The sequence below is a fragment of the Dermacentor albipictus genome, chromosome 8, assembly GCF_038994185.2.
Source record: "Dermacentor albipictus isolate Rhodes 1998 colony chromosome 8, USDA_Dalb.pri_finalv2, whole genome shotgun sequence".
Classification (NCBI taxonomy): domain Eukaryota; kingdom Metazoa; phylum Arthropoda; class Arachnida; order Ixodida; family Ixodidae; genus Dermacentor; species Dermacentor albipictus.
The window spans coordinates 3,858,087-3,876,443 of NC_091828.1; the positions used below are offsets into that span (position 1 = coordinate 3,858,087).

Genomic DNA, 18,357 nt, shown 5'->3' on the forward strand with positions numbered 1-18,357 from the left:
TCTCTTCAAATCTTTCCGCGAACACCATTATTCTATTAAAAAATGTTGTATCGTCGCACAATCTTTAAATTGAATAGCTAATATAGAGAAGCGTGGACGCTTTCTTCTAGTTTCGTTTACTAAAGTTAAAAAAAAGTTGCGCATTACAGTGCAAAACTTGATGTGCTCCAGCAACGCTGGCACGCCGGCGTCTTGCAACGCCTAGCAACGCCTAGCAATGCTTGCATGCCGCACACGTGACTGAAACGAACATGCCTGGCAAGACGTACCGTGCTCGCGCTTCTCCGCAGGTGGGCGACAGTGCGCATGCGCAAGCGAATGCCACGTGGTTAAGCAGTGAGGTGAAGCGCTCGTTCAGGGCCAGGAGCAGCGTAAGGACGCATGAAGGTAGCTTTGGAGCTACCTTATGCTGAGGAAGCACCAAGGAAGCCTTCACCGAGGGCCCCTCAGTAAGGAACCTTTCAGAGTGACATAAGGTAGCCTCACCCCAATGAAGGCTTCCTTAGTGAGGTAAGGAAGGTTTCATTGTTTGGCTTCTTATGCTGAGGAAGTACCAAGGAAGCACCAAGGAAGCCTTCACCGAGGGCGCCTCAGTAAGGAACCTTTCAGAGTGACATAAGGTAGCCTCACTGCAATGAAGGCTTCCTTACTGAGGTAAGGAAGATTTCATTGTCTGGCCCTAGGTCTCGAGAACACTGAGGGAGAATGCTTAAGCTGGCAAAAAACTTGGAGCCGCGAATCTGTATTCTTGACGTGCACATGCCGAGTGGGGCGATGATGTGCCCGCCAGCTGTACGAACCGGCGTGATTCCAAGGCGTCGTCACTTTCATCAGAAGGGTGGCCAGTTTTTCGCTGATTATAGAATAATCCGCTCCAGTGTCCACTAAAGCAGTCAATTCATGACCATCGAGCAGTACAGGAATGTCCAAGGAAATTCTTTTTCTGTAAGCAGCAGGTACTGTCGTCGTCGGTGTATCGTCAGTCCGTGTACGCGTCAGTAGGGGTCCTTGAGCACGTGCAGACTGAGCGGCCTCGCCCCCGAAGGCCCTTGTGGTTAGTTTTCCCGGCGCGGGCTGGGCGACCGACCCCGCACCACGCTCGAATACGTACGGCAAGTCGGAGAAAACCGCCGCGGCGAAGGGGAGCGTGACTGGTGTCGAGTTGATGGTGATCCGCACTGCTAGGCAACGTATTGTTCAATTTCAGGAGGACGCTGGCCGAACGTAGGTCGCGGTGAGTTTGCTGAAAATCCGCGTAGTCCGAGCTCTCGATAGGAGCACTGTCGGTAGACGTGCCCAGCTTCGCCACAGTGAAAGCAAAGGGGACGGCGATCAGGTGCCCGCCACACGTCTGATTTCCGTGGGGCCTGTCGGTGGTCATGGTAATACGAGGCCGCTTGGACGGGCTGTAGCATGGCAGGGCACGCGGTGCGAAGCGGGGAGGGAGGTGGGGCAGGTTGCCTCCAAGCTTGCGCATACGACATAGGGAAGCTGTCAGTTCTTAGCGGTCGAGCTTCTGTGTTGAAGGGTGGTTCTCTTAGCGCTTGCTGGACTTCGTCACGGAGAACGCTGGACAAGGAGTTGAGCGTCGGCTGTGAGGGTACCGAGAACTTCTGGAGTTCTTCGCGGATTACGGAATGAATGAGCTCTCGAAAGAAACCGACGTGGCCCCCGAGAGCTCCGAAGAAGTCCGTAGGTGAGGCAGCGTTCACTTGGCGTTCGTATGATGGTGCCCGCTGCCGAAGCGTCTGTTCCATGGTGACGGGCTCGGAAAGAAATTCTGACATTCTTGGGAGGACTGCGCACGAGACGGCCGAGCAGCTGCTCTTTTACTCCGCTCATCAGGTACCGCACCTTCTTTTCTTCCGACAAGCTGGGGTCGGCTCGTCGAAAGAGACGCGTCATGTCCTCGACATACTTTGCGTCACCTTCGTTCGGCATTTGTATACGGGACTGAAGATCACGCTCGGCTCGCTCCCGGCGATCAGGGCTCGCATACGTCTCAAGAATCCGGCGTTTGAATTCTGCCCATGAATTTAGGGCATCTGCACGGTTCTCGTACCAAACACGTGCACCATCGTTCAGGCTGAAATGCCCTTCCCTTCCGGCCCTTTCGTCCGTAAAGGCCCTTCCGTCCGTAAACTGGCATAGGAAACTTTTGTTCGAACAAAACTTGAATACGCTTCCGCGATTTGGTGTCCACATCAAACATACCTAATCAATGCAATAGAATCGGTCCAGAACCGTGCTGCTCGATTCATATGTTCAAATTATGACCACAAAACTAGTATCAGTAGTATTAAGTCATCGCTCAATTTACCCACATTAGTCTATCGACGCAAGAAAGCACGTCTATGCTTATTCCACAAGCTGTACTACCATTTTCAACATCTGCGCGAATCACTTCTACCGCCAGCACGTTCGTCACGACGCCTGTTCAATTCACTCAGTTTACAGCGCCTGTATGGATCAACTTCTGCCTTCAATAAATCATTTTTACCCACAGCAATCCAGGAATGGAATGCACTCGCAGATGCAATTGTCAGGGAGCATGATCCTGAAGAATTTAAAGAGCGGTTGCTTTCACATTTTGGAAACTACAATTGAACAATCTCTCCTTTCATTCCAAGTGTTGTTGCATTTGAAGTTGCCTGTACTCCTATTTTGTGTTGCTGCATTTCTTAACCTGCGCTATTTCAATTCATTCTTGATGTAACATCTTTGACTTATGTATATCTATGACTCCCCCCCCCTTATGTAATACCCTGTAAAGGGTGCTTAAGGGTCCAATAAATGATGATGATGATGATACGTTTTTCAGTTTCTCTGCGTCATCCCACTTGTTGAACGTGGCAACACGTTCATAGTGGACCAGCCAATCTTCAACATCCTCATGTATGGCGCCATGGAAGAGATTTGGCGTTCGCGGATTCAGTAGCGTACACTGAATCGGCCTTGGGCCTTCCATACCTGTTGGCGTGGTCGTAGCTGCCATTTTCTCTGCGAGGAGTCCAAACTCAGGGGCTTGTACACGGATTCTTCTGCTGGCGCGGTGTACAGGCGTAACCACCGGTACGGGGCTGGAGCTCCTGCTGCTCAGAGGGGTGTTGTGCATAGATTAGTTTACCCCGCACCTCCACCAGTTTGTCACGCGCTAACATAAGACTAAGTGACAGTACGAGCAGCCAGAGACGAAAGATGCCAAGCACTAAGCGACGGTTCTCCAGCTGGCGCCGGATCCTTGACCTCGTTGTCTTCTTCGCCGTTTTGCTGAGCACGCATTGCTGAATGGTCGCTGGCTCATAACACCAGGTGGCAATATACACGAAGACGCCACAGCCAATTTAGCAGATCCGCAACAAGCATGAATGTTGTTTTCCAATCGTCACTTGCCAGTCGTTACTTGTCGAGCGCTTTCTTCAGAATTCCTCCGTAGGTCTGAGCTCCGTCTCGGTGCTTAGAGAAGCGAAAGGGCTGTGGGTGGGAACGTATGGCTTGATACGGGACACATGCGCAATGACGGTGTAGGGCAATGAAGTTGACCAGCGACCATCCAATGGGACGACGTCGTATGTGATCTCGGTTAACTGGCGTAAAGGCTTATCACCCGGAGTATTGCGAAACACGTTTCCAAGACAGGGCGAAGTGGCGGCAAGGGGTCCAAAAAAGGACGAAAGAGCCTGATTTGAAGTAAACGGTTCTGTGGTCGCTATAGTAACGGGTCTTTTGAGTCAGCGGCGAGGCTGCGAGACGGTCCCGTGCAATGAGACGAGCCGTTTGAGGACGAAATGTAGCGTCACGGGTAGATTTATTAGAAGCATGCGTAGCTGATGGAAGCAGTGTTTCAAAAAGGCAATGTCCTATGTCGGGTGGTGACCAAACAAGAGGCAGAACGGAGAAAATCGGGTGACAGCTTGGCCGGAAGAGTTTTACGCGAATTTCACACGTAGCCAGCTTTCGTCCACATCACGGTGATTGGCTGAAACGTGCACGGATAGCATCGCAATGAGCTCTCCACTAAGGAGTTCTGTAAGCCCCTTTCTCTGCAAGTGGCATACGGTGGTAAGCTTGTGGTGTGCGGAACACGAGTGAAATATATCGTTCACTTGTGAAACAAAGACTCCACCGCTTTCGGCCAGCAGTGCCGTGGTGCGCCATGGTGAACGATGACGTCATGAAGCAGGAAGTCTGTAACGTCAGTGTCGCAGTACCCATGTGATGACGTGTCCTATCACGTAGTCAGTAGCTGCGGCCATCCATTTTTCCTGGTAAGAGACGTCGGAAATCACCCAAATAAATCAAGAGTGATGTGCTAGAACTGAAAAGTTTGAATGTCTATAGGATGAAGTGTGCGACCCGGCAGCAAGGACGAACGCTTGCGGCATTGGCAGAGCTCACAACCATCTACATACTGGGGCACACAACGGTAAGAGCCTGGCCAGGAGAACCGACGCCACATGCCATGGTATGTTCAAAATAGTCATCATCATCATCATCATCATCATCAGCCTGGTTACGCCCACTGCAGGGTAAAGGCCTCTCCCATATTTCTCCAACAACCCCGGTCATGTACTAATTGTGGCCATGCCGTCCCTGCAAATTTCTTAATCTCATCCGCCCACCTAACTTTCTGCCGCCCCCTGCTACGCTTCCCTTACCTTGGGATCCAGTTCGTAACCCTTAATGACCATCGGTTATCCTCCCTCCTCATTACATGTCCTGCCCATGCCCATTTCTTTTTCTTGATTTCAACTAAGATGTCATTAACTCGCGTTTGTTCCCTCACCCAATCTGCTCTTTTCTTATCCCTTAACGTTACAGCTATCATTCTTCTTTCCATAGCTCGTTGCGTCGTCCTCAATTAGAGTAGAACCCTTTTCGTAAGCCGCCAGGTTTCTGCCCCGGAGGTGAGTACTGGTAGGACACAGCTATTATACACTTTTCTTTTGAGGGATAATGGCAACCTGCTGTTCATGATCTGAGAATGCCTGCCAAACGCACCCCAGCCCATTCTTATTCTTCTGATTATTTCTGTCTCATGATCCGGATCCGCAGTCACTACCTGCCCTAAGTAGATGTGTTCCCTTACGACTTCCAGTGCCTCGCTGCCTATTGTAAACTGCTGTTCTCTTCCGAGACTGTTAAACATTACTTTAGTTTTCTGCAGATTAATTTTTCGAAATAGTACGATGCTGTTAAGGCGTCGTGGGGAAGACTGGCGGCAAGACTGGAATGAAGGGTAATAGGTACTACAAACAGAAGCTCGTGATCGTCTGAGTTGAAATTGCGATGGGAGCCAATATTGTCGGGGTGCACGAACAGGTGGAGGGACAGATCGGAGAAATTAGGGCATAGAGGATCCATGATGGAGCACTAGTTTCCATCGCTGAGCTGTTGATTGCGTATGTCACTCGTCGGAGATGGCGAAGACCCACGTGCCGAAAGTATGGGCACTAGAATCATGAGGATTGACGAGAGGACAAGATAGGTAATCGGCGCCCTGGTGAATGGCGCCCGACTTGTAGAGGCCATCAAGACTGTAGACCTCAATATTTATTGCCTAGCGACCAATTCGCTCAGCCGTGTTTTTGAGGAACGAAAGCCAGCACAGTGCACTGTGGTCCGTAATGACCGACAAGGTATGGCCAAGTAAGTTCGTCATCGCCCTACTGTGTTGCGATGATGTTGGGAGGTGTCGCACAAAATGATGGGCCATGCAGAGGCTTTTGGAATCCTCAGAACGCCTGCACTGCCGCATGCTGGCGTCGACCGTATCGCAGTCTTTGCAAATGAGTAGACTAAATGCATCATCTGCTTTTCCTTTTAAACCATTTCCCATATTGTGAGATTCTAACATATCGCCTTCCACATTGCTTCAAAGGGCCAGCACGTCTTGCATGTATGAAAGGCGCGACTGCGTAGACGTTTGGGCACGTGACGCCAGCGCCTTCTTCGCTACATGTGGTCGTACGACCCATGCCCTTTCTGAACAGATGACGCACATTTTGCTTGCGTGCATCCCGGCTTCCGACTTCAGCGCCGTGGTTCCGGACCCAAACATTTGGTGCTCCGTGTGAGGAAAAAATGACATTCGCAAGCATGACCGTATCGTCCAATCAGTTATATTTACTTACAAGCTCGTAGATGGCCAACCAGTGTTCAATATTGACTTCCTCAGTACCGGAAGGCGTGCCTGCGTCTCTCTGCAGCGCAAGAACAAATGCTGACCTTGGCGCCGCTAAAGCGGAGGCCGCGTCTTCCATTCTGAAAAAACAAATCCAAGCGACGCTTGCTGCGGAACTCCGTCGTAAAAACTTCGTACCCAGTACCTCCACCAAAAATCCGAGGAAGATAAAGAATAGACCAAATTGTATTTACAAAATATTGACGCAAAATAAGTTTGCACGTGATGACACGGGACCCTTAAGGCGAGAACGACGAAGTTCGTGGTTGCGCGCACGCTCTCCGAGGACCACACAACCAACAACAACAACAACAACAACCAGCCATCGCAAAAAGGCAGACGTTTCTTTGCCACTCTGTCGGTGGTAAACTGTTTTAGTTGTAATAGCTGGGTGCCATTTCTGGTGGAGGCGCGGGGTACGGTTGGTGTTAAGATCTCCGGGGCATACCCCCGACCTAAACCCGGCGAGTAGTTCAGCCGAGCTTACCTCTGTGCACGTACGGGCCAGCCGACGTAAAAATAAACATAAACCATGGTAATAAAAAAAACCATGGTACTGTAAAAATTTAAAAAGACTCGAAAATAAGAAAAAGCGCCTTTTTCGTACTGCGAAATGTGATGGAAGTCCGAGTGCATGGGACAGGTACCATTCTGCTGAAGACGCTTATTACACGCAATTCGGAAAGCGCGAGAAACATTTTATCATAACGACGTAGCTAAAATTCTAAAAACTAACCCTAGAAAATTTTGGGAAGTCATTAACCCGCATCAAACACATGACATCACACTTTCAAGCGATAAAGACGAAATTATGAGCGACGCTGTTTGTGCTGACACTTTTAACATCGCGTTTTCATCCGTGTTCACTGAAGAAGCCGACTTGCCTCTTCCTACGCCACCTACTGCGACGCTGCCAATGATGGCCCCTGTTGAAATTTTTGTCGCTGGCATTTCATCCCTCATTGACAAATTAAAGCTTTCATCATCGGCTGGTGTCGACGACATTAACTCAAAACTGTTAAAAAATACTAAAGAAATTATTGCAGTGCATTTTTCGATGCTATTTTCACTTTCACTTGAAACAGGAATCTTACCAGACGACTGGAAAGAGGGCAAGGTCATTCCAGTCCACAAATCAGGTTACAAACAATCCCTGCTAAATTACCGCCCCATTTCTCTAACAAGCGTTCCATGCAAAATTATGGAACACGTCATATACTCTCACATTATGCACTTCCTTGACACTAACAATTTTTTTCATCCTTCCCAGCATGGATTCCGTAAATCTTTATCTTGTGAAACCCAACTTGTCATATTTCTTCATGATCTACACTCTAATCTCGACCTCAACCTTCAGACTGATGCAATCTTTCTCGACTTCGCTAAAGCATTCGACACAGTATCACACAAACGCCTTATACTAAAACTCTCCCAGCTGAATTTGCACCCTAACGTTTTCGCATGGATCGTAGCATTTCTGAACAAACGCTCCCAGTTTGTTTCAATTAAAACTAGTCGCTCCAGCTCCCTCCCTGTAACATCCGGCGTCCCCCGAGGATCTGTACTCGCACCCCTCGTATTCCTCATATATATTAACGACCTGCCTGTACATGTATCCTCCCATATCCGTTTATTTGCCGATGACTGTGTCATCTATCGCACAATTACAAAGATTTCTGATCAAACTACACTCCAACATGACCTTAACCTTGTACAACAGTGGTGTGATCTTTGGTTAATGAAGCTTAATCCTACTAAATGCAAGCTCGTTTCCTTTCATCGCAAACTTAATCCCCTATCATTCTCATACCTAATCTCCCACTCCACTGTCGAACAAGTTCAAACATACAAATATCTAGGCGTCACCTTATCCTCTTTAGCGCGCATTAGCGCGCATACGGCAAAAATACTATTGGCCACACCTATTTTCGTCGGTTCAGCGCTATGTGCGAACGTGCCGTCACTGTCAGAGGCGCAAAGTTCCACCCGTCAAGCCTGCCGGCCTCCTTCAACCTTTGTATCCGCCTACGGCGCCGTCCCAGCAAGTGGGAATGGACCTTCTTGGGCCGTTCCCTACGTCATCCTTGCAAAATAAGCGGATAATTGCGGCAACTGTCTATTTAACTCGCTATGCGGAGACGAAAGCTGTGCCACGGGGAACTGCTGCTGAAGTCGCCAGCTTCTTCCACAACATCGTGCATCGTCACGGTGGACCCGCTGTACTCATTCTGACCGCGGTGCAGCGTGTACAGCGGTGTTATTGCAACAAGTAGTCACGCTGACGCACACCGACCACCGAAAGACCACAGCCTATCATCCCCAAACTAACGGCTTAACAGAGCGCTTAAACAGAACATTAGCCGACATGCTCTCCATGTACATTGATGTAGAATACAAAACATGGGAAGAAGTTTTGCCATACGTCACGTTTGCTTACAATACCGGTGTGCAGGAGACCACCGAGTTTACACCATTCTAGCTTGTTTACCGACGTCGCGTTACAACACCCTTAGATGCCATGCTCCTGGTAGACCACGGAGCCACAAGGCATTACACCACTGAAGTTTTCGTCGAGGAAGCCGAGGAAGCTCGCCAGCTTGCTCGGAATCGCATCCACGCCCAGCATAATACCGACGCCTACCGTTACAAACGGACCCGACGGAATGTCCAGTACTTACCAGGTGACCGCGTGTGGGTGGGGACACCTATCCGACACCGTACACCCAGAGAAATTGTTGCGCCGCTATTTCGATCCCGATGAAGTTGTACGCCGGCTCAGTGATGTGAACATCGAGGTGGTGCCTCAAAGCTCTGATCCTGGTTCAAACCGACGCCATTTCTGTGCTGAAGTCGCCCACGTAGTACGGATGAAGCCGTACTACGCACGCGAGGGATAAGCGACCCTCACAAACCGCTTCAGCATTGTGTACATTCCTGTATGTTTCTTTTTTTTTGTCTTTTCATGTTGGCACTCTTGCCCATAGTGCGCGCCCGCTGCCCTTGAAGCGACCGGGCCGGTCGCTTTTGAGAGGGGAGCAATGACGCAAAATAAGTTTGCACGTGATGACACGGGACCCTTAAGGCGAGAACGACGAAGTTCGTGGTTGCGCGCGCGCTCTCTGAGGGCCAGCCATCGCAAGAGAGAGGGAGGAGGAGGAATACACTTTTATTGTAGAACCAGCACTTTATGATGGCCGGGCCTACGCCTCCCACGAAGGGACGTCGAGGGCTTGCCTCGCCGGCGCCTCGCGGGCGTGCTGGGGCGCCCAGGTTTGGTCGTCGAGGGCAGAGCTCCGAAGAGCCTCATGCAACCTCGACGAGAGAGTCGTGGTGATAGTCTGTGCGTACTGTGCTGGGCACTCCCATAGCATATGCGGAAGCGTAGCCGGGCGAATTCCACAGCACGAGCAGTTGGGGGTAGTGTGGACGTCCGGAAAGATAAGGTGGAGGCGGGCGGGTGAAGGGTACGTGTTTGTTTGTAGTAGACGCACGGTGGTTGCCTGCGCCCGGCTGAACTTTGGGTGAGGTGGGGGGAAGATTCGGCGACTCAGGTAAAAGGCCTTAACGAGATCGTTATAAGTTGTCAGACTGTCCCTGGTGTCCAACTCATCTCCAGTGACTCCGGCGCGGTTGACTAGGCCTCGCGCAATGGAGTGGGTGACCTCGTTGAAATTGGGGAGGTGTGGGTGGACAGGGCCCGCATGGGCCGGGATCCATGTTAGGGAGATTATGCTGTCGTTAGAGTGTCGTGCCTGGCAGAGGATGCGAAGAGCTTGGGGAGAAATACGCCCTTTGCTGAAGTTAGTAACGGCTGAGCGAGAGTCACACACTATGGTGTGACAGGTGGGATCTAAAGTGGCCAGGGCGATGGCCACTTCTTCAGCCATCTCTGCAGTGGGGGTAGTGACGCTGCAGGCATGGTGTAGGGCTCCATCGCGTGTGGCGACGGCCACGAATCGTGTGCCATGGGAGTATTGGGCTGCATCAACAAATGTGACACCAGGTACGTTGGCAAGGGCTTTTGTGATAGCTCCGGCCCGAGCTTGGCGCCGGGCCCTGTTATATTCAGGGTGCATATTTCTAGGGATAGGGTCTATGTAGATCCAGCTACGGATATCGGTCGGGATCGGTTGTTTGGGGCCCTTTTGCTGATGGTAGGTGAAACCAAGCGTGGGCAGAATAAAGCGCCCCGTTTCAGTATGGGTGAGCCGTTCAAGCTGAGAGCGTTGTTGGGCTTCAATGAGTTCAGAAAGGTTGTTGTGAACTCCCAGTTGGTAGAAGAGTTCAGTGCTGGTGCAATACGGGAGCCCAAGTGCTTGCTTGTAGACCCCTCGTATGAGGGTGTCGAGCTTGTTCTGCTCAGCCCGGTACCAGTTGAGGTACGCAGCAACGTAGGTAATGTGGCATATGACAAAGGATTGGACGAGTCGGAGAAGGCTTTCTTCTTTGAGTCCTCCTCGTCGGTTAGATATACGTTTAAGAAGTCGTAGGGTGTTTTGAGATTGGGCACAGATCTTGTTGAGAGCCAAGGCGTTGGAGCCGTTGGTAGAGATGGTGAGACCGAGAACCCGGATACTAGGGACGTGTGGGATAGGACTGCCATCTTGAAGGCGTAGGGTGATGGCGTCACAGGGTCGGCGATAAGATTGGTGTTTGGCAGGGCGACCCCGCTGAATGGGCTTGTATAGCAGAAGCTCCGATTTAGCCGGCAACAGCGCAGTCCAGTCCCTTGGAGATAGGCTTCAACCGTGTCAATCACCGTTTGGAGGGCTGATTCCACTTGACCATCACTGCCTCGGTACGACTAGATGGTGATGTCGGCGTAGATGGTATGGTTGATATTGTCGACTTGCTGTAGTTGCTTGGCAAAGCCAATCATGACTAAGTTAAAGAGAATGGGAGAGATAACGTAACCTTGCGGGGTGCCTTTGCTGCCAAGGAGAAGCTGGTCTGATCGTAAATCCCCGGCCGAGAGGGTAGCCGTGTGATTGGAGAGAAAGTCACGGATGTAATTGTAGGCTCGCTCTCCCAGCTGGAGTTTGGAGACCTGGTCAAGGATAGCTGCATGGGAAATGTTATCAAAGGCTTGAGTGAGGTCGAGTCCGAGAATGGCTTTCATGTTACGGGAACGATCGTTTACCACTTGATGTTTGCGCTGCAAAATAGCGTCTTGAGTAGAAAGGTGAGGGCGAAATCCAATGATGGTGGGGGGATAGAGAGAGTTGTCCTCGAGGTGACTGTTGATGCGTGCTAAGAAGGCGTGTTCCATCACCTTGCCTACGCATGAAGTGAGGGAGATGGGCCTTAAGTTATTGAGGCTAGATGGTTTGGCAGGCTTTGGGATTAGGATAACGTTGGCAGTCTTCCAGGCGGCTGGAAGGGCACCACTGTGCCAGCAATGGTTGATGTAGTCAGTCAGATGGGACACGGATTCGTCATCGAGATTGCGAAGGCTTTTGTTAGTGACCCCGTCTGGCCCTGGAGCAGAACGACCATTAAGCTTGCGTAGAGCGGCATGTATTTCAGATACGCTGAAATCGGCGTCTAGTGTAGGGTTCGGGCTACCGATGGAATTGCTGTGTGGACTGACTTGTCCCCTGGCGATATATCTGGTGCAGAGGTAGTCAAGTACCTGTTGTGGACCTTGCTTAAGGGTCTCCGTATAAAGGAGCTTCTGCAGCCGATCCTGTTGGGTGGTGCGGGTGGTGGTATTATCAAGCAGATATTTGAGGAGTTTCCACGAGGAAGGGCGATGAAGTTGTGCATCCACCGTGTTACACAGCTCAGTCCATTGTTGCCGGCTGAGGATTTGACAATGCTCCTCGATGGCTGTGCTCAGTTTGAAGATCTTACTTCTGAGGCGGCGGTTTAGGCGCTGCCCCTTCCATCGAGAATAAACTTTTATTTCAAATCAACAAGATTTGAGTCCGGCGTCTTTTTAGTGGGTCTGGGCACCCGCCGCGGACGCGGTTCCGAGACCTTGTCTCGAAGCGGTTCCTCGGCTCGCTGGACGGCCCAGAGTTGTGCTGTCACGTCAGAGCTGAGCAATGCGGTCATCGAGCGTGACCGGAGGCTGGCGGTGGAAGACACGAAGGCCGACATTTCTTTGCCTCTCTGTCGGTGGTAAACTGTTTTAGTTGTAATAGCTGGGTGACAATATATAAACAGGGAAGCCACAGTCAAGATGGCAGGTCAGTAAAGACCACGAACCTTTTTTTCCGATCGTCGTCTGAGTTGTCTTGCTGAACGCCTTCTTCAGGAGGCGGGAAAGTCCTGCAACAATAACGAAGGTTTATGCAATTATGTGATCGCCCTGCACGCGGCGCGGTCCCGACCGTCCTTAATGCTGCACACGGCTACTGCAAGTATATATTATTGTTATTTACTGCGGATGAAAACATTTTATATCTTTCCTGAACGCCACTTAAAAAGTGTAATCGGGTCCTTCAGCATGTCGCAATATAACCATTTTCTCGCTTCATGTTTCGCAGGTCGCATCAGGATACTACCAGAAATTGAGAGTATAAACAACGAAATTCGCCGTCTCAAGCAGCAACGTATAAATATATTTTTCTTAATAAGTCACGTTGGCTTCGATGTTGACCAAAAAATTGCAGCCGCATGCCCTGATCTCGATCTTATTATCGGTGGACACACGAACACGTTTTTGTACACAGGTAAGAATTTTTAATGTTTATTGCGGCATATATGTTATCTCTTAACAGGCAGTTTGCGGTAGGCAGGTAGCTACTTATGAATGAGTGCAATCCTGTCCGCCCGTCCGACGATGCGTCAAGGCGGGAGGAGGGCGTCGGGCTATTGGTTACCGCTGGGGCAATGGGGAATAATCATGTTGCCGTTGTCAGACCATCCTTGTCGCCAGGGTTGCCAGGTCCAAAATGTGAAAAGTAGCCGAAAAATCTCGGAACGTAGCCAGAAAAGTATCCAACTTTGGCCACATACAGAAATGTAGCCTGAAAAGTAGCCATTGCATGGAAAAACGTGGCATTTTCATTTATTATGCAACTGTGAAGACATTATCACAGCCAACACTTAAAGTTGCTTTTAGTAAATGTAGGATCGTACAAAAAATATTAAGAAACGTGTATAAATGACTGCAGCTAAGAGCGCTTTGATCAGCACGTAATATGACTAGAATATTATCACAAATCAGAATCACAGTGTAAATGTTTGAGTTAATCTTGGCGCACATTTCTCGAAGAAGGTCAAAGCTCGAGGCATCCTCGAGCGATCGCTTTCGCGATTATTTACGTGCGATTTCGCGTCTTGGCATCGGACGCGTCGCAGGCCGTTTGTTACGCTCTGCAAAGTGAGATGCCCTGTCACGCGAAACTTCGCAAAAGTGATCGCATTACAGAATACAGCTGTATATTTTCATGCTGGGGACACATAAATGGACCGACTACGCCGAGAGCGCGCCGGCCAGACCGGCCGCTGACATGCTGGTAGCATGTTTACGTTTATCCCGTGACCACCTGTCCAAGTGTTCGATTTTGCAAACTTCGGGCAGCTTCGGGTTGTCTCAGGATCCCACCTCACGTTGCCTTCCCATCAGGACCGACAATAGATGGCTGCCGTCTGGTTGCCAGCGGGCTGCCAGAACTCCGAAAATCGAAGAAGCCCTATGTGTGGAAGGTGGAAGGCCTGACGCGAACGTCAATGCGAAGATAGAACACGCTGTGACGTCACCAGTGTGAAAAACCTTTGCATGAAATGAAAGCGCCACAGTCAGATTGACAATGATGATGGACAAGCTTGAAAAGATTTGAAGTGTCGTTGTTGCGGTTTGGCCTAAACAATTGCTAATGTTGCTGCATAATATGAGCTACACAAGTTTCTATCTAATTTTTACAATAGTCAAGCTATTTCAAAAGTAGCCAAAAACGTAGCCAAGTAGCCAAGGCAATTTTTTTCCCGCCTACAGCCTCAAAAAGTAGCCAATTTGGCGCAAAGTAGCCAAATCTGGCAACCCTGCTTGTCGCTGTCACATTAGGCCGTCTCATGGTAGGCCTCCTCGCCGCTGTCATATGCGGTCATCGTAAAGATGTCTCATCACCATCACATAAGCGCTGTCCTAATGTCATCGCATACATATTCGCACCCCATATAAATGCGCTCGCCCTACACGGACATGTAGTGTCATGTGCTAGCACTTTGCGCAAGCATAAACGAAGTCAGAAAGTTAGCTATCTGGCATTTTAGTTGAGCGGTTACGGTGGCACTATATCGCAGTACGGATCGCTGGTACAGCATTCTGCTGACGAACATGTCTTGGCTCTGTACAGCTGTCCATCCTGTCCAGAGATAGCTATGGGCCAGCCTCTTGCGGCACAATTGGTGGAAGCTCAGCCATGTCGCAGTCGTTTACGCATTCATAAGTAATCCGCCTCGCCACGTGAATGCGATCCGTCTCGCCATGGAAAAAGAGAAGCGCACACAGTTGCTCAGCGGCAACACTACTGCGCGCTCGCACAACGCTCATGCCGGCCACGAGATGCAGAACCCTTCACTCCGCTGTGCAGGCTACTGAGCACAGTGTCACGGTGTGTCTACTTCGTAACTTAGTACTATTGAAGCCACAGTCCATGGTTGGATCCAAGCGGGCTGCACGTCAGTCCTCTTGCATCTAGGCGAGACGCGCTCATGAAAAAAAAAAGCTGTGAAATGAACGCAGGTAATTCCAGTAAGTGAGCGTGGGAAATTTGGACGGAGCTTTTCGTAAGCGACGCGCAGCAAAAGGAATGCCGTTGGCACTATATCGCAGTACGGATCGCTGGTACAGCATTCTGCGGGCGAACGTGTCTTGGCTCTGTACAGCTGTCCAGCCTGTCCAGAGATAGCTATGGGCCAGCCTCTTGCGGCACAATTGGTGGAAGCTCAGCCATGTCGCAGTCGTTTACGCATTCATAAGTAATCCGCCTCGCCACGTGAATGCGATCCGTCTCGCCATGGAAAAAGAGAAGCGCACACAGTTGCTCAGCGGCAACACTACTGCGCGCTCGCACAACGCTCATGCCGGCCACGAGATGCAGAACCCTTCACTCCGCTGTGCAGGCTACTGAGCACAGTGTCACGGTGTGTCTACTTCGTAACTTAGTACTATTGAAGCCACAGTCCATGGTTGGATCCAAGCGGGCTGCACGTCAGTCCTCTTGCATCTAGGCGAGACGCGCTCATGAAAAAAAAAGAAGCTGTGAAATGAATGCAGGTAATTCCAGTAAGTGAGCGTGGGAAATTTGGACGGAGCTTTTCGTAAGCGACGCGCAGCAAAAGGAATGCCTTGAAAAATAACAACAAAAAAGCCCATCGCAAATGTATGTAATCTGAGCAACTTGTACATCAAAGAAAGCGAAGACTGGGGTTCTTACACACTTGAAAAGTTCTAGCAATCTGTTTTGCCACTTCCGACATCCACAAAGGGGATTGTAAGTGCTTCAATATATCTGGTTCAATTCCTTCGCTATACTTGAGCCTTGTTATAGGACTCACGAAAAGCGAACTTTCTAAGAGGCACTGTAGTTTTCCTTGAATCATCAAAAAGCAAATGGCCTGGCACGAACGTAGTGAAAAGAATAGATTGACTACGCAATGTTTACTCTTACTTACAACCTGTTGCAGCTTCCAGTTGCTCAATAACTTAGCAATTACAACGTTGCTGCTGACAAAATTTATTATGTCTTCTGTTTCTATTAAATATGACCTCAGCCAAAAGATACACCCGCGCGAGACACATAATGTTTGTTTAATTGGGCCCCTGCTTGCAGACCGCCAGCGTAGAGCCGGCGAAACGCTGCGTGAGAAGCAAAAATTACCAAGTACTGGCTACAATTACCTTTGCACAGAAGGTGTTACCCATTCGAGTGGTTTAAACGTATATAAAATGTATTTTTAACTATAATTATTTACGTTTCGAAGCAAATTTCTCGCTTCGATGCATTTAGACTGCGTTGCTCTTTGTTCATTGAATGACATTTTACACAGAGCACCCCAGGCTACGCCACCATCGGCTATCACTGCAGGAAGAAAACCGTTGTACAACTTCCGCCGCTTTAAATCTGTCCATTTAATATGCGCAGGTTATTCTTCATGGAGCGTTTCTTGAATCTTAGAGCGCAGCTTTTAAGCACCAGTTCCTGCGGCGAGCGTCGGCATCGTACCTCATTACCGAGCAAACAAGCGCACCGAAGGGTGAAAGCGAACGCGGAGCCCAGCAGAAGATGAAAGACAGCGATAGCGAAGAGAGCGCGAAGACGAAAGCGGAGAAGGAGGGCGTAGCGGAATCATGAGGCGGACAGCGAAGGAGGAGAGGGTGACGAAAGCGTCAGAAGAAGGGCGCAGCGCCCCGCAAGGTGGGCTGTGCGGTCACGATGACTACGAAATGGCGCCAGAATAGCACGCGTCGTCTGTATGGAAACAAAACGCTGCATGAGCGGAGGTATGTCGGCGGCGGAAGCTGTGAATACCCTCCACGCGTCACCCACGCGCTGTCTCTCAAGATTCCCGGATTAGCGTGATAGTCGCACCACACCTCACTCCGTTTGCAATATGTGCCGCACTAGACAGATGGTCCGCGCCAGCCAATATATGGCAAAATGAAAATACGTATAGATCTGTGCTCAAATTTCGTATTGCAGAGTATCGTTATTGTCGGTGAAATTTTTTCAATAAAATATGTTTACTTCTGGTGCATGGCACCTACAACTAGGAAAGGTCCTTTGTCCATTGTTCATGCATTAACTTGTTAACGTTTTGGACAGTACAAGGCATTGCTCGCAAGTCAGGTTAAAAGGTGATTAGGGTCCTCAAGGGGTGCTGTTTATAGTTATGGTAATTTTCGTACTGCGCAAAAAAATGGACAGATCACTAAGAATTGCTCAGCGTCTAGTACGCATCTGTAGTAAGCAAGATGTTCTAGTTTCTTATGCTTTCAAATTACAATATCTCACTGTGCATCGTGCTTTAAATCTCTATCACACACGGCAAATCGATTGCACAGAGTTCTAGTATTTCTTTTTTCTCGTTTCCATATTGAACTGTGCCGAGTAAAGCTTCATCTAGAGGGTGACAATTTCTCTAATATATGGCGTTTTTCTCGATGATGGCAGCTTGTCGATACTGCTAGTGCTTTTCAAGATTGTTCTGTTTCCTTTATTTGTCCCTTCTTTTACAGCGCAGCTGTTAAGGCCTAGTTCCCCCAGGATCGTGTCGGTGTCTAGACACAATACTCCCCATACGCGGGCTGATCACGGAGATAGTGTAATGCCGGGCCGACCCACGGCTTACGTGAACCAGGCGTTAAGCCCCCCCATACGTGGGCCGATCCCGAAGATCGTGCGATGGCGGGCCGACCCACTGCGGATGTGCAGTTCGCCAATAAGGGGCCCACATACACAGCTTCGCTGTTCATCCTTGTTCACAGATTGGAAGGGCACTAAGCTTTTTTTTTTATGAATGGTTGAATATGTTATAATATTGAGCGCCATATCTTACATGTCAATCGTAGTTCACCGTTTGCATTGTCCAGACAGGGTTGTATAAGCAGTACTATTTTGGTATTCCAAATCACTGTATCGAATGCTGTATTACCCTCTTTGCTTAATGCATATAAAGCAGCCTAGCAGTATGAATTAATGAATTAATGAAGAACTTAAAATGTCGCATGTTCGCCCGAAAGCCGTACTATCGATTGTAATAGCAACTTAGTAGACAGCTAAACGAAGTAAGGATAGTAGTTGCATCGGCCGTAGAAACTAGTAAACATAGGCATACTATACTCGCGGACAAGTTTCTTTGGTTATTTAAGAAAAGCTACAGCCGCGTGGCTGCCACACATTTGTTACCGCGCCAAGTGGTTCGGCAGCATTTGACAGTGCTTTTCGTTGCTCGGAACAGAAGCTTAATAGCCGCAGCGTCCACGTACGACGGTTTCGAGTTTCCCTAGCCGTGGAAGCAAAAAGCCGCAGTATAAGTGAACGTTTAAGCCCAGTGCTGATTTCTATATTATTTAACTCCTGCGAATACGGTGTTTATGTATTGTCTTCCCCAGCCTAAAGCGCCGTGGATTAAAAAGCGGGACTATATTCGGAAACGCTCTCACTTGTGCGCGCTTTGCCTACGTAGCTATCCCTTCATAGCCACAGAAAGTTGTCCGC

At 49.5% G+C, this 18,357-nt stretch overlaps 1 protein-coding gene across 4 annotated transcripts in view; it reads left to right on the plus strand.

Moving 5' to 3' along the window:
• The window catches only part of LOC135921169 (protein 5NUC-like), a 266,996-nt gene that overhangs the window by 191,395 nt on the left and 57,244 nt on the right, over nucleotides 1–18,357 (plus strand). For 3 of the 4 annotated variants that reach the window (XM_065455477.2, XM_065455476.2, XM_065455479.2), the window contains exon 4: nucleotides 12,676–12,861. The exons of the other annotated variant lie outside the window; for it this stretch is intronic. In XM_065455477.2, coding sequence (XP_065311549.1) covers nucleotides 12,676–12,861 — 186 coding nt within the window. The remainder of the gene's footprint in view (nucleotides 1–12,675; nucleotides 12,862–18,357) is intronic. 4 annotated transcript variants of the gene reach the window in all.